Source organism: Tursiops truncatus, chromosome 1 (assembly GCF_011762595.2).
Source record: "Tursiops truncatus isolate mTurTru1 chromosome 1, mTurTru1.mat.Y, whole genome shotgun sequence".
In the NCBI taxonomy this organism is placed as follows: domain Eukaryota; kingdom Metazoa; phylum Chordata; class Mammalia; order Artiodactyla; family Delphinidae; genus Tursiops; species Tursiops truncatus.
The window spans coordinates 102,722,000-102,737,393 of record NC_047034.1 but is presented as its reverse complement, the minus strand read 5'-3'; the positions used below and the strand labels follow the sequence as shown (position 1 = coordinate 102,737,393).

At 36.6% G+C, this 15,394-nt stretch overlaps 1 protein-coding gene across 10 annotated transcripts in view; it reads right to left on the bottom strand.

Moving 5' to 3' along the window:
• EVI5 (ecotropic viral integration site 5) overlaps positions 1-15,394 on the bottom strand; it is a 206,483-nt gene that overhangs the window by 83,122 nt on the left and 107,967 nt on the right. For 7 of the 10 annotated variants that reach the window (XM_019919870.3, XM_073811072.1, XM_073811065.1 and 4 more), the window contains one exon: positions 14,920-15,066. The exons of the other annotated variants lie outside the window; for them this stretch is intronic. In XM_019919870.3, the coding sequence (XP_019775429.1) occupies positions 14,920-15,066 (147 nt within the window). The remainder of the gene's footprint in view (positions 1-14,919; positions 15,067-15,394) is intronic. 10 annotated transcript variants of the gene reach the window in all.

Here is a 15,394-nt window from a genome sequence, read left to right as displayed (position 1 = left end):
TTTCTTTAAAAAAAAATTTTTTTTTTTTTTGCAGTACGCGGGCCTCTCACTATTGTGGCCTCTCCCATTGCGGAGCACAGGCTCCGGACGCGCAGGCTCAGCGGCCATGGCTCACGGGCCCAGCTGCTCCGCGGCATGTGGGATCTTCCCGCACCGGGGCACGAACCCGTGTCCCCTGCATTGGCAGGCGGACTCTCAACCACTGCGCCACCAGGGACGCCCAAGGAAAAATTCTTAAAGGAAATATTTTTTTTATGGTTTTTTTTTTTTGGACAATGATCCTAACTTTAAAAAAATATTTATTTATTTTTGGCTGCGTTGGGCCTTCATTGCGGCACGCGGGATCTCTGTTGCAGCACGCGGGATCTTTTTGTTGCGGTGCGCTGGCTCTTCATTGCAGCACGTGGGCTTCTCTCTAGTTGTGGCGTGTGGGTTTTCTCTCTTTAGTTGTGGTACACGGGCTTCAGAGCACGTGGGCTCTGTAGTTTGCCGCATGTGGGCTCTCTACTTGAGGTGCGCGGTGCGCGGACTCAGTAGTTCTGGAGTGTGGGCTTAGTTGTCCTGCAGCATGTGGGATCTTAGTTCCCCAACCAGGGATCGAATCTGCGTCCCCTGCATTGGAAGGCGGATTTTGGACCACCAGGGAAGTCCCTCTTAAAGAAAATTAAAAGTGCTATTCCACTGAACACACAAATGATAAGAAAGCAAAACAGCCTTATTGCTGATAATGGAAAAAGTTTTAGTGGTCTGGATTAAAGATCAAACCAGTCACAACACTCCCTTAAGCCAAAGCCTTATCCAGACCAAGGCCCTAACTTTCTTCAGTTCTATGAAGGCTGAGAGAAGTGAGGAAGCTGCAGAAGAAAAGTTTGAAGCTAAAACAGATTGGTTCATGAGGTTTACGGAAAGAGGCCTTTTCCATAACATAAATGTGCAAGGTGAAGCAGTAAGTTCTAACGTAGAAGCTGCAGCAAGTTATCCAGAAGACCTAGCTAAAGTCATTAATGAAGGCAGCTACATTAAACAATAGATTTTTGATGTAGATGAAACAGCCTTCTATTGGAAGAAGATGCCATCTAAAACTTTCACAGTTAGAAGAGAAGTCAATGCCTGGCTTCAAAGCTTCAAAGAACAGGCTGATTTTCTTGTTAGGGGCTAATGAAGCTGGAAACTTGAAGCTGAAGCCAATGCTCACTTACCATTCTGAAAATCTTAGGGCCATTAAGAATTAGGCTAAAACTACTCTGCTTATGCTCTCTAAATGGTAACAAAGACTTGATGATAGCACATTTGTTTACAACATGGTTTATTGACTATTTTACGCCCACTGTTGAGACCTAATGCTCAGAAAAAGATTCCTTTCAAAATATTACTGCTCACTGACAATGTACCTGGTCACCCAAAAGCTCTGACAGAGATGTAAAATGAGATTAATACTGTTTTCATGCCTGCTAACACAATATCCATTTTGCAGCCCATGGATCAAGGAATAATTCCAACTTTCAAGTCTTCAAAAAATTTAAGAAATACATTTCGTAACGCAATAGCTGCCATAAATAGCAATTCCTTAGATGGATCTGGGAAAAGTAAATTGAAAACCTTCTGGAAAGGATTCACCATTCTAGATGCCATTAAGAACATTCATGAGGGCTTCCCTGGTGGTGCAGTGGTTGAGAGTCCGCCTGCCGATGCAGGGGACACAGGTTTGTGCCCCGGTTCGGGAAGATCCCACATGCCGCGGAGCGGCTGGGCCCGTGAGCCATGGCCGCTAAGCCTGCGCGTCTGGAGCCTGTGCTCCGCAACGGGAGAAGCCACAGCAGTGAGAGGCCCGCATACCGCCAAAAAAAACCCAAAAAACAAAACAAAACAAAAAGAACATTCATGATTCATGGGAAAAGGTCAAAATATCAATATTAACAGAAGCTTGGAAGAAGGTGATTCCAACCCTCATGGATGACGTGGAGAGGTTCAAGTCAGTGTGAGAAGTAACTGCAGATGTGGTGAAAACAGCAAGAGAACTAGAATTAGAAGTGGAGCCTGAAGATGTGACTGAATTGCTGTATTCTTCTCTCGTCGTACTAATTGCCACTCTAATTAAATAATTTTCACAAAATCTATCTCTATAAATACTATACAATCAATGCCAAGGATAGTGTGATTTACCACTATATTGCCAGAATTAAACCGTACTTTTCATAGTAAGTGAGAAACCTTATTTGCTGAATCAATTAGCTAGTCAACTCTTGGTTTAAAAACCAACAACAACCCCCCCCTCTATCATAAACCATATATTAAACAATGGGAGTGGAAATTCAATGCTGCAAAAATAACCTATAAGAATCTATTTGGGGGCTTCCCTGGTAGTGCAGTGGGTGAGGAGTCCGCCTGCCGATGCAGGAGACACAGGTTTGTGCCCCGGTCCGGGAAGATCCCACATGTCGCAGAGTGGCTGGGTCCGTGAGCCATGGCCGCTGAGCCTACGCATCCGGAGCCTGTGCTCCTTAACGGGAGAGGCCACAACAGTGAGAGGCCCGAGTATCGCAAAAAAAAAAAAAAAAAAAAAAAAAAAAAAAAATCTATTTGTTTCAAAACGAAACAAAATTTGTAATAGTGTGGGGATATGGTACATTTCCATTGTTACATCCAAAGCATCTGAGAAAATGCCTGTACTATCAAAGAGTCCAGAATGATTCTATGCAAGACAATATTAAAGGAGAAAAAAACTTAAATAAAAAGTTGCTCTCCCACCCAGCATATGATCCCAAAAAAGATGTTTGTAATCCCCTCTACCACATGTTCCAATGAGTCTTTTTTTAAAAATCCAAGCAATATGGATGTACTATTTAAAGATTTGCCACACTAAACTTTTTTGAGAAATTGGGGGCTTTCCTGGTGGCACAGTGGTTAGGAATCCACCTGCCAATGCAGGGGACACAGGTTCCAGCCCTGGTCCAGGAAGATTCCGGATGCCGCGGAGCAACTAAGCCCGTGCGCCACAACTACTGAGCCTGGGAGCCACTACTACTGAGCCTGCATGCCATAACTACTGAAGCCTGCATGCCTAGAGCCTGTGCTCTGCAATGAGAAGCCACCGCATTGAGAAGCCCACACACCTCAACGAAGTGTAGCTCCCGCTCTCTGCAACTACAGAAAGCCCGTGCTCAGCAACGAAGACCCAACGCAGCCAAAAATAAATAAGTTTATTTTTTACTTGGTATATCATTTTAAAATTACTTATTCCCAACATCTGAAAAATTACACACATCCTTTAAAAAGTGGAAGATTATCTCTGATTATTTATATACACAAACTCCAAGATAGTTTGATGAAGAAAATGTTAAGAAAACAATTATTTCCACTAAAATGAATGTTCACTTATTATTTAAGCTGAAAAGAGATGATTACATATGATTATAAAACATTTAATCTTAGACTAAGGCCAAAATTAGTTTGGAAGAAAGCTTCTGTTCAGATTTCTAGGCATACTGAGAGTTTACGAAGCTTAATGTGTTGTCATCAGTCTAGTTTGGAGTTTTAGGAAGATGTACATAAACTTACCAATAATTACAAATTAAATGGCTTTTTCTTGAAATGTCACCAAAGTAGAGTTTAAAAGTGTTTATAATGCAGGAAGATATATTAAACATTAATTTCCATATTCATAAAGAAAAACAAACCCACTAGGTAAATCAGGTGTGGGGCAATTCTAAATGCTGCTTAACAAACACACTTTCTAAAATAAATTATCTAGACGATTTCACAACTTGCACTAATGGATAGTTTTTAGTTTATTAATGTTTATTCATGTGTTTAATCTAAGTAAGATTAGTTTTTATTCCTCATATCAAATCCTTGGTTCTTAAAAGTATCACATAATTATTTCATATTTTCTTCTAGAATTATAGGAAGAGGAAGGAAGATCGAAAGAAATCTTGCCTAGCCTCCTGTTAAGTACTTCCTGGTACAAAGGTCCCAACAACCTCAAAAGGCAGTCATTTCAGCGCTCAGCAGCTTTAAGTGTTACAGTCCTTCTTGTATACCCTGATCCTAGCCAACAAACTGCTGGACAACAATTACTTATTCAGGACACCTGAATGATAAGCAGTCATGTATAGGGCAAAAAGTTTATAAATAGATCAAGCAAGACTCAGACAGTTGGTCTCATCAGGAAAAATCATCCAATATAAACACATCTGTGCCCCATCACACTCAAAAAGGACAAAGTCAGACATGCAACTGTATGAAATATCATTGGATCATTTCTACTTCTATGGGTTTCCTAGAAAAACTGGCATGCAACATGTATAACAAATACTTAAAGGGATAATTTAATCTCAATGCTTGGTTTATTTTGTGCTTAGTTTAATATTTATTATTTAATTTAAAATTACTAAATATAAGTAAATATTAAATTTTATTTAGCGTAAATACTAAATAATAAATTAACACAACATATTGTATAGCACAGGGAAATATAGCCATTACTTTGTAATAACTTTAAAGGAGTGTAATCTCTGAATATATATGTTGTACACCCGAAACTAATATTGTAAATCAACTATACCTCAATTTAAAAAAATAATTAACACGATCGTTTTTGAAAACCAGCAATATCAGGTTCGAAGTATCAAGAGCCAGCATAAAATGCAATGATGTGTTAAAGACAATTACTCAATGATTGAGTACTGCACAAATGCTTTTTAAAGCATATCAATACTCAAAATTTATTAAAAATAAAATTTACCTTTTAAAAACTGCTGCTCAGAAGTTTAATATATATCGTACCAATAGCATTAAAATCATTAAATATGATATGAAACATCAAAACAAACAAAAGCCCATGAGTCTGGAGTGATAGAAAAGTATTCATAGTGAGTAAGAGAGAGAGATTGAAGGGGAAAAAGAGAAAAGTCTCTTTTACAGAGGAACATTAGCTAACATTGCAGAAAAAAATGAGAAAATATGAAAATCTCAATTTTGGAAACCCAATCAGAGAATGCTAAAACCATAGGTAAAAGGTGAATAGAGGGCAAGATATTTATTTGGTACAGAAGTATTTCCCAACGTATTACTTAATCGTGGCAAAGAAGAAACCATACCTTTACAAGGGAAAGGCTGTGTGGTAACCAAACTTAGCATGGTGATCAAACTCAGAATCATCACTAATAGTGGGAACTTACATTATGTGATTCCTGATTTAAAGCACAGCATCATCTATAATCTAAATGTTAAAAATGTTTAACTGAATCTAGTTTACAGGAAATATGACCCCATGAGAAAGGAATCAGACAAATCCAGGATATGAGACAAGACAACTTGGTTACATCTGTAAAAAGTCAATGTCAACCCCTAAACTGGCTTTTGTTTTTCTATCTTTAGTCAGTCTAGACAGAGTTTTATCAACTTTATTGATGATTTATAAGAACGAGCATTTGATTTCACAGATTTTCTCTATTTTTGTTTTATACTGTTTTCAATTTCATTAATTTCTACTCTATTACTTGTTCCTTCTTGCTTTAGGTTGAATTTCCTCTTACATGTCTAGTTTCTTGAAGTAGAAGCTTAGATTGTTGGTTTGAGACTTATTTCCTTTCCTAATATAAGCATTCAATGCTATAGTATTTCCTCTAAGCACTGCTTTAGGCAGATCTCACAAATTTTGATAATGTTGTGTCTTCATTTTCATTTAATTCAAAACACATTCTAATTTCCCTTGAGATGTTCTCTTTGACACAGGGGTAAAAATGTGTTGTTTAGTTTCCAAATATTTTAGGGATTTCCCAGATATCTGTTATTAATTTCTAACTGAATGCTGTTAGAGTCAAAGAAGATACTTCTTATGATTTCAGTTACTTTAAATTTGTCAAAATTTATTTTATGGTCCAGAATATCTTTATCTCCAGAAATATCTTTGTAAATGTTCCATGTGTCCTTAAAAATAACATGTATTCTGTTATTAGGTGAAGTGTTCCATAAATGCCAACCAGGCCAAGCTGGTTGGTCTTTGATATCCATTCCATAATGATTTTCCACCTACTTGTTTCACCAATTACTGAGACTGGGGTATTAAAGACTCCAACTGTACCTGTGGATTTGTCCACGTCACTTTTCAGTTCTATCAGTTCAGCTTCATGCTCCCCTATCATTAGGAGCATACACATATTAGGAGACATATATTCCTAAATACATAACAATCCTAAGATTGTTATGTCTTCTTATGGAACTGACCATATTACCAACATGTAATGTACCTCTTTATTCCAAGAAGTCTGAAGTCTACTTTATCTGATATTAATACAGTCACTCCAGCTTTCTTTTGCTTAGTGTTTGCATGGTATTTCTTATTTATCTTTTTACATTTTTTTCTAGTTGTAATTTAGTATATTGAAGACCACCTTGATCCTTTTCACTGTAGGAGTGTCACCCTCATTAGCTATCATACTATCCACATTCCCAATATTCATATAATAGCCTACTTGGCCTCTGTCACTTCCAGCCCTTTTAAGTGAGACCATCTCAGATTCACTGAGATTCTGGGAACAACCTTATTCCTAAGTAGAAGGACATAAAAAAAATAAATAAAATATAAAAATATGTCTGCTCTACTCTGGCACATTAAAGAGATGGCCTATCCTAACACCACATCTTCCCAAATCACGTAAATCACAGCTATGGATAATAGCCTCCATGTTCAACACTTGCCCAAGCTGCTCTCTCATTAGCCCACTCAACTCCTGATAATCCAAATTCTTGTCTCTTTTATGTCTTAAACTCCCTTGCCTTGGGCTACAGTTCCTATAGGGTATTCATCTGACAACCTACTGTAAGTCACTTCTGTAGTTGCCAACCTTGACCTGCTCTGCGCTACTCCACATTGCATTCTCCTTTTAGTATCAATGCAACCACAATGCTGATTAAGACATGCCCAACTCCAGCCCTGAGGGCTCTTCCAGTCCTCTCAGCCTCTTCATACAAGCTAGCTCACTTGCTTCTGGTCCTACCCTGACCTCAACCAATGGGTTTCAGCACTGGGATGTTATATGTTCTCCCTTATTTCCACCTTCTACCACAATTACTCAAACTAAATGCGTCATTTCCTTGAGCCATATACCCTTCAGTTCTGTAGCCTTCTTCTTTAGACAATTAGGCAAAATTCAAATAACACTTTTAAATGAACAATTCAGTGGCATTTAGGATATTCTGAATGTTGTACAACCACAAATTTTTATCTAGCTCTAAAACACTTCCATCAGTCCACAGTAAAACCTCTTAAGCAGTTTCTCACCCTTTTCCCATTCAACCTTCTGGCAACCACCAACCTCTGTTCTGTTTCTATGGATTTATCTATTCTGGATATTTCATACAAATGGAATCATACAATATGTGATCTTTTGTGTCTGGCTTCTTTCACCTAGCTCAATGTTTTGGACATTCATCCATATTATTCATAGCATGCAACAGTACTTCATTCCTTCTTATGGCTGAATATTTCATTGTATGTATATACCACAATTTGCCTATCTATTCTTCTGCTGATGAACTTTTGGGCTATGTCCACTCTTTTGTGAATGATGTTGCCACAAACATGTGTACACATACTTGTCTGAACATCAGTTTTCCATTCTTTTGGGCATATATCTAGGAATTGAATTGTGGGTCATATGATAATCCTATGTTTAAACATTTGAGGAACCACCAGAGTGTTTTCCACAGTAGCTGACCATTTTATATTTCTACCAGCAATATACAAGGGTTCCAATTTCTCCATCTCCTTGCCAACATTCCTTTTCGTTTTTACTTATTACAGATATCCTAGTGAGTGTGGAAACCTCATAGTGGTTTTGATCTGCATTTCCCTAAAGCCTAATGATGTTGAGCATCTTTTCATACGTTTGTTGATATTTGTATATTTCTTTGGAGAAAGGTCTATTCGAGTCTTCTGCTTACTTAAAAAAAAAGTTTTATTGAAGTACAATTGACATATAACATTATATTAGTTTTTAGGTATACAAACAACAAAACAAACAACAATGATTCAGTATTTGCATATATCGTGAAATGATCACCACAATGTCTAGTTAATATCCATTATCATAGGTAGTTACAATCTTTTTTCTCGAGATGAGAACTTGCAGTATCTACTCTTTAGCAACTTTCAAACAGGAAATACAGTTGCCTATTGTTAACTATAGTAACCATGCTGTACATTACATCCCCATGACTTATCTATAACTGGAAATTTCTACCTCTTGACCCCCTTAACCACAATTCACTCACCCTCCCATCTTTTGCAACCACCAATCCGTTCTCTGTATCTATGAGCTCGGTGGGGTTTGTTGTTTGTTTTTAGGTTCACATGTAAGTGGGTCATGTGATATGTGCCTTCTCTATCTGACTTATTTCATTTTGCCCAGCATAATGCCCTCAAGGTCCACCCATGTTGTTGCAAATGGCAAGATTTCATTCTTTTTATTGGCTGAATAATATTCCAGCATGTGCACTATGTGTGTGTGTATTCATGTGTATCATTTTCTTTAACCATTCATCCACTGGTGGACACTCAGGCTGTTTCCATGTCTTGGTTATGCTAAGTAATACTGCAATTCTCTGCTCATTTTTAAATTGAGTTGTTTGCCTTTTTGTTGAAAGAGTTCTTTATATATTCTGGATGCTAAACACTTAAATATGTCAGTTTCAAATATTTTCAACTCTGCAGGTTGCCCTTTCATTTTCTGGATAATGTCCTTTGATGCCCAAAAGGTTTGATTTTGAAGTCCAATTTATCTGTTTCTCGGTTGTTGTTGTTGCTGTTGCTCATCCTTTTGGTGTCAAAGAATCCATATCTAAGAATCCACTGCCAAAAATCTAAGCTCATGAAAATTTATCCTTACGTGTTTTAAAACCATAAAGATCACTGATCCATTTTGAGTAATTTTTTTATGTGGTGTGTGGTAGGAGTCAAAGCTCATTTTTTCACATGGTGATGTCCTGTTTTTCAAGAACCATTTGTTGAAGAGAATATTCTTCCTTATCAAATGGTCTTGGTACCCTTGCTGAAAATCAGGTGGCCATACATGTATGGGTTTATTTCTGAACTCTCAATTTCTATTTCATTGATCTATATGTCTATCCTGTTGCCAGTACCACACTGTTTTGATTATTCTATCTTTGTAGTCAGTTTTCAAATTGGGAAATGTGAGTCCTCCAACTCTGTTCTTTTTCAAGATTGTTTACACTATTTAGGGCTCCCTGTAATCCCATATGAATTTCAGGATCAGCTTTCCCATTTCTGTAAAAGACTGACAGGGTTGATAGAATTAAATCTATACATCATATTAGGTAGTGTTGACATCTTAACAATATGAAGTCTTCCAATACATGAACATGAGATCTTTCCATTTACTTAAATTTCTTTATACCACTTCACACCTACTACTAGCTACTAGGATGGTTTTTAATAAAATCACAGTAAAGAAAAAAGAAAAGAAAAGAACAAGAGTTGTTGAGGATGTGGAGAAATTAATTGGAACGCTGTACACTGGTGGGAATGTAAAATGGTGCAGCAGCTGTGGAAAATAGTCTGCTGAGTCTCCAAAAAGTTAAACATGAAATTACCATTTGATCCAGCAACTCTGCTTCCAGGTATATACTCAAAAGAAGGGACTCAAACAGATATGTGTATGTTAATGATCACAGCAGTATTATTCATGACAGCCAAAAGGTAGAAACAACCCAAATGACCATAAACAGATGAGTGGATAAACAAAATATATACATACAATGGAATATTATTCAGCCACAATAAAAACTAAGGAAATTCTGATATTAATGCAATGCTACAACAAGGATGAGCCTTGAAAGCATTACGCTAAGCGAAATAAGTCAGACACAAAAGGACAAATATTGTATGATTCTTATATGAGTTACCTGGAAGAGGAAAATTCATAGAGACACAAAGTAGAATGGAGGTTACCAGGGGCAAAAAGGTGGAGGGGGGGAAGGAGAGTTATTTTTTAAAATGGGTACAAAGCTTCTGTTTGAGATGATGACAAAGTTCTAGAAATATAGTGGTTATTGTTGCAAAATATTATAAATGTTTTTTTAAGTGACACTTAGTGTCACTGAACTGTGAACTTAAATGGTAAATTTTATGTTGTGTCTATTTTACCACAGTAAAGAAAAAAAATTGCCAAGAAGAAAAAAATTGAGTGAATATGTTAAGTGAATGAAGCCAGACACAAAAGCCTCATACCTTACAATTCCATTTATATGAAATTCTAGAAAAGGCAAAACTACAGTGACAGAAAGCAGAGAGGCTGCTGGGATAGAGAGGTGAACTGCAAAGGGACATGAGAGAAATCATGGGGGGTGATGGAAATACTCTACATTTTGATTGTGATAGTGATGGTTATACAACTAATATCAAAACATATCAAACCATACATTTTAATTTGATGAATTCTATTACATGTAATTTATACCTTAATAAAGTTCATTTAAAATATCAAAAAGAGGGGCTTTCCTGGTGGCGCAGTGGTTGAGAGTCCGCCTGCCAATGCAGGGGACACGGGTTCGTGCCTGGTCCAGGAGGATCCCACATGCCGCGGAGCGGCTGGGCCCGTGAGCCATGGCCGCTGAGCCTGCGTGTCCGGAGCCTGTGCTCCGCAACGGGAGAGGCCGCAACAGTGAGACGCCTGTGTACCGCAAAAAAAAAAAAAAAAAAAAAAAAAAAAAAAAAAGAAAGACTTGAGGTGATCTAGCCTTATGTAATCATTTTACAGAAAAAAAGAAACCCAATCCTTGAGTATCCAAGGTCACAATGTTAGCAAAACAGGATTAGAATTCAGTTCTGTATATGAAATCCAAAGCTATTTATAGCATATAAAATGACACTACTGGCAGTAGAGGGTGGTGGTGGTGGTTGATTATACTGCTAATTCAATACCTCCTGCTGGAATAGACTTGAAACCCTTAGAGAATTCTGAAGACTTCATGTTGTTATATTGGAAGGCTGTAATCAAGACAATTAGCAATAGATGGTAACTTTCTAGCAGTAGTATGCTCACTACTTTGTGAAGAAACTACTCCATTTGTCAAAATTCCGATTGGTAAGATTTTGTATCTTTGGATCTTAAACACATTCTGCCCTCTGAAGCAATATCAAAAGAGACTAACCACTTTTCCATAAGATCACCTCACCTCTCAAATACTTTAAAATGACCATAACTGTGATGTTCTTATAAAAATCTTCTTTAGTACAGTCTAAAAATATCCAGGGATTCCACATCTTCCTATACTTGCCATAACACAGTCTGTAAACATTTCTTATGAGTTTTGGTATTCAAACCAGATACAACACTACAAATTTTCTACAAGCTACTTAGAACTGAACTGGATTATTATACTTCTAGAAGACTATACTTGGGATAAGGAATGCAGGGAGTCTCATTATATTATTGGTAATTCCTGATCCGCTGTCAATTTCTCAATTTTGCTACATAAAGCATCACTAAGATATATCTTTAAGTTTTAAACTTAGAGGCAAGGCTATAGATTTACTTCTATGAAATAATCTTTTATTTAGTTTCTTATTCTGAATAGACTGTTTAAATATTTTAAAATCTTGACTCACCATTAACATATTACCTACATTCCTAGGGGCTTCCCTGGTGGCGGAGTGGTTAAGAATCCATCTGCCAATGCAGGAGACAAGGGTTCGAGCCCTGGTCCGGGAAGATCCCACATGCCATGGAGCAACTAAGCCCATGAACCACAACTACTGAGCCTGTGCTCTACAGCCCGCGAGCCACAACTACTGAGCCCGCGTGTTACAACTACTGAAGCCCGTGCGCCTAGAGCCCGTGCTCCGCAACAAGAGAAGACACTGCAATGAGAAGCCCGCACACCACAAGGAAGAGTAGCCCCTGCTCACCACAACTAGAGAAAGCCCACGCGCAGCAATGAAGACCCAATGCAGCCAAAAAAAATAAAATAAATAAAATAAACAAATTTATATATATAAAAAATATTACCTACATTCCTGAAATACTTCATGTAGGAGACAAAGACCTCTGACACCTCTTTACTTCAACATGAACAGCCATTTTGATATAGTTAGTCACCTATAAAGCCACTTAAGTTTACTATTTTCATCTGTATTTCTCTACCTTGTCAAGAATATCATGAGAGACGCTACCAACAACTTGTAAGAAATTTTTGTTTGTTATAGAAACAAAGTTAGTTTGTTATGACTTATGCATAGTAAATTAGCTTTTAGCAAGTAAAAGTTATCTAATTGTTCACAAACCAGATGTTCCAGGAATTTTTAATGAAGCATCAGCAAGGTCACTGATCCTCTTCTGAGGTATCTAACCACTATTACCTAACTGCAGTTGCCAACCTCAAAGCCTTTAGCATCTCTTATTTTCTAAAATCCTTTTTAAAAAATAATATTCCTGGGCTTCCCTGGTGGTGCAGTGGTTGAGAGTCCGTCTGCCGATGCAGGGGACACGGGTTCGTGCCCCGGTCTGCGAAGATCCCACATGCCGCGGAGCAGCTGGGCCCGTGAGCCACGGCCGCTGAGCCTGCGCGTCCGGAGCCTGTGCTCAGCAACGGGAGAGGCCTCAGCAGTGAGAGGCCCGCATAACGCAAAAAAAAAAATAATAATAATATTCCTATGATCATCTTGCAAGTTACTTTAATATCTAATATCACTTTACTTTGAAACTAGAAATTTAACGAAAATTCTGTTACTTCACCTATTTTTGTGCATTACTGCTTTATATGTCTGCTTTACAGTTTATTTCAGTTTAGGAGAATGTCTGCTTAGTGAGGAAAAAAAAAAATGGAAGCAAAATCGAAGTAGAGATTTGATTTCTACTTGTTGTATCATAGCCCCACAATATGGGTCTATCTTGTCCTTTGAATTAGAGTACAAAGATTCTTTTTGTTACACTTAACTATTTTCAAAAGCTTCAGTTCATTCTGGCTGTTTTTGCTTGCCCACTTAGCTTTTTCATTATAAACCAACATTTTTTATCTTTGATACACATCTATACACAGGTCTTACTATATGAAAAACTATGCAAAGAAACTAATAATTTATGACTCCAATGTATTAAAGACTGTAGCTTATACTAAATGTAAATATAATACTTATCTTTTCCAATAACAAAATCACATTACACTGATAACTCAGTTCAGCTTAATTCTCAACATGACCCTCCAATTCTGCTTTTCCTATTTTTATGCTTTGATATTATTGACATTTCATACAAAGGCAAAACGAAACCCATCTCTTTAGTACAGTCAGCCCTCCACAGCCACAGCTTCTGCATTTGCAGATTCCACCAACCGTGGATTGAAAATATTCAGGAAAAATAAAATCCAGAAAGTTCCAAAAAGCAAAATTCGAATTTGCCATACACAGACAACTATTTACCTAGCATTTACACAGTATTAGATATTATAAGTAACCTATAGATGACTTAAAGTATATGGGAGGCAGCATGAAGCACTAATGTAGTAGAGACTACAGCAACAATGTGTGTGAATATGAATTTTTAAATATTTAACATACAATATAAATGTTTATAATGAAATATTCATATACCAAAATAGCAATTCCAAGATTTAAAGGGAAAAAATACACAATCTCAATTTGTTTCACATTGTGCTACTCTTGTATATATGTTCAAAGCTATACTTCAAGAATTTTCATTATAAAAACATATTTACTAAGTGCAAAAAATTTTAAAAAAAGTATGTGGGAGGATATATGCAGATTAAATGCAAATACTATGCCATTTTACAAAAGGGACTTGAGTATACAAGAATTTTGGTATCCTCAGGGGTCCTGGAACCAGTCCCCCACAGATAACAAGGGATGAATGTATTCTCTTACCACTCTGCTATTCATTTTTTGTAACCATATTCAATTAACATTAATAGGAAAAATTTTATGTTATTTTTTTTTTCAAATACCAATTTCTTTTTGCTTTTAGTTTTCTGCTTTTCATACTCAGATGATAATGTTTCTTAGTTTTTCTGAATAAAAATAACATCCAACCTTGAAGTCATTCTATTTGCCTTTCAGACCTATATAGAATTCTAGGTTTACCACAACTTTTTCCACCTGTTACAATCCAACTCCTACTTGAAAACAGAAAACTGAAACAAGAAATAATATCTTTTCAAAGATAAACAGCTGGCTTTCTTTTTAACTCTCATATTCTTTATTAATATCACACTTGTCTGAATTTGCCAATGGAAAATAATATCTAAGTTACAAAAGATACCTGAGGATAGCTGTACAATCAGAAGCTGTTTAGTACTCTTAGTTAACATAATATTTTAAAAGTCCATTTTTTTCATTTTCACAACTTCTCTCTTCTTGAAAAAAATGTAAGCATATAACTGAACCTAATTTAATGTCTTGATGTAAGAAGACTATAGTATTTCACAAGATATAAATCACCATATTATCAAAGACTTAAATGAGATAGTTACATATTTTCTACATGTTGGGTAGTATCTCGTGTACACAATTAACAAAAACTATCAGAAGATTTAATAATTACCCATGGAAAAATATCTTTTGTAAATAAACAGATTTCTAAAACCTAAAAAGCAGGTCTGACATACATCACTTATTTGCTGTGACTTAAAATATAATGTAAGGAAAGAAAACATTACCTAATTCTAACAAAACTGTGTAGACAGAAAAAAAAATGTTAGAACAAGGAGTCTTTAGGCCACAATAAGACCTGTAAATATTACAGAACTTAAAATTGATTAAGAATTCAATTAAAGTAGAAAACAAAATTGTTTAAAACAAGAGCACACAAGTTGTGCTTTAAAAAAAAAAGTTTAAAGGAAGGGGATGAGAAAGGTGAGAAAAACCACTACCAGACTCCTTACCCATTGCTGTTGGTGCTGGAGCTTCCTGATGGTATTTTCAGCTTGCTCCAGTTTAGCACTGGCCTCATCACTCTGCTGTTTGATGTTGGCCAACTCCCGTTTTATGAGGTAGTTTTCCTCAGCCTCCTGGGCTCTTGTCACTTGTCCCTTAGGACATAATTTTTTTTTGTGTAAAGCAATTTAGGATAGATTCAAGAAAGACTGCCTTTGTGAGGTTTAGTTACTTACTTTGACATGTTAAAAAAAAAAAAAAAGATCACCTCAGAGAACAGAACAGCCTGAGTAATTATTAGCCAGCAGCTCATTATTGCTCCAGCAAATTTTGGGAAACCAAATGAAAAATTCATCTGATAATCTTAAGAACAATTCTTCTTTCAGTCAATAAAAATTCAATTCATGCAATATTATTGTACATGCAGGACTAATGTTTTCAATGAATAGTGGTTAATTTCGCAGAATCCACTGATTGCCATTT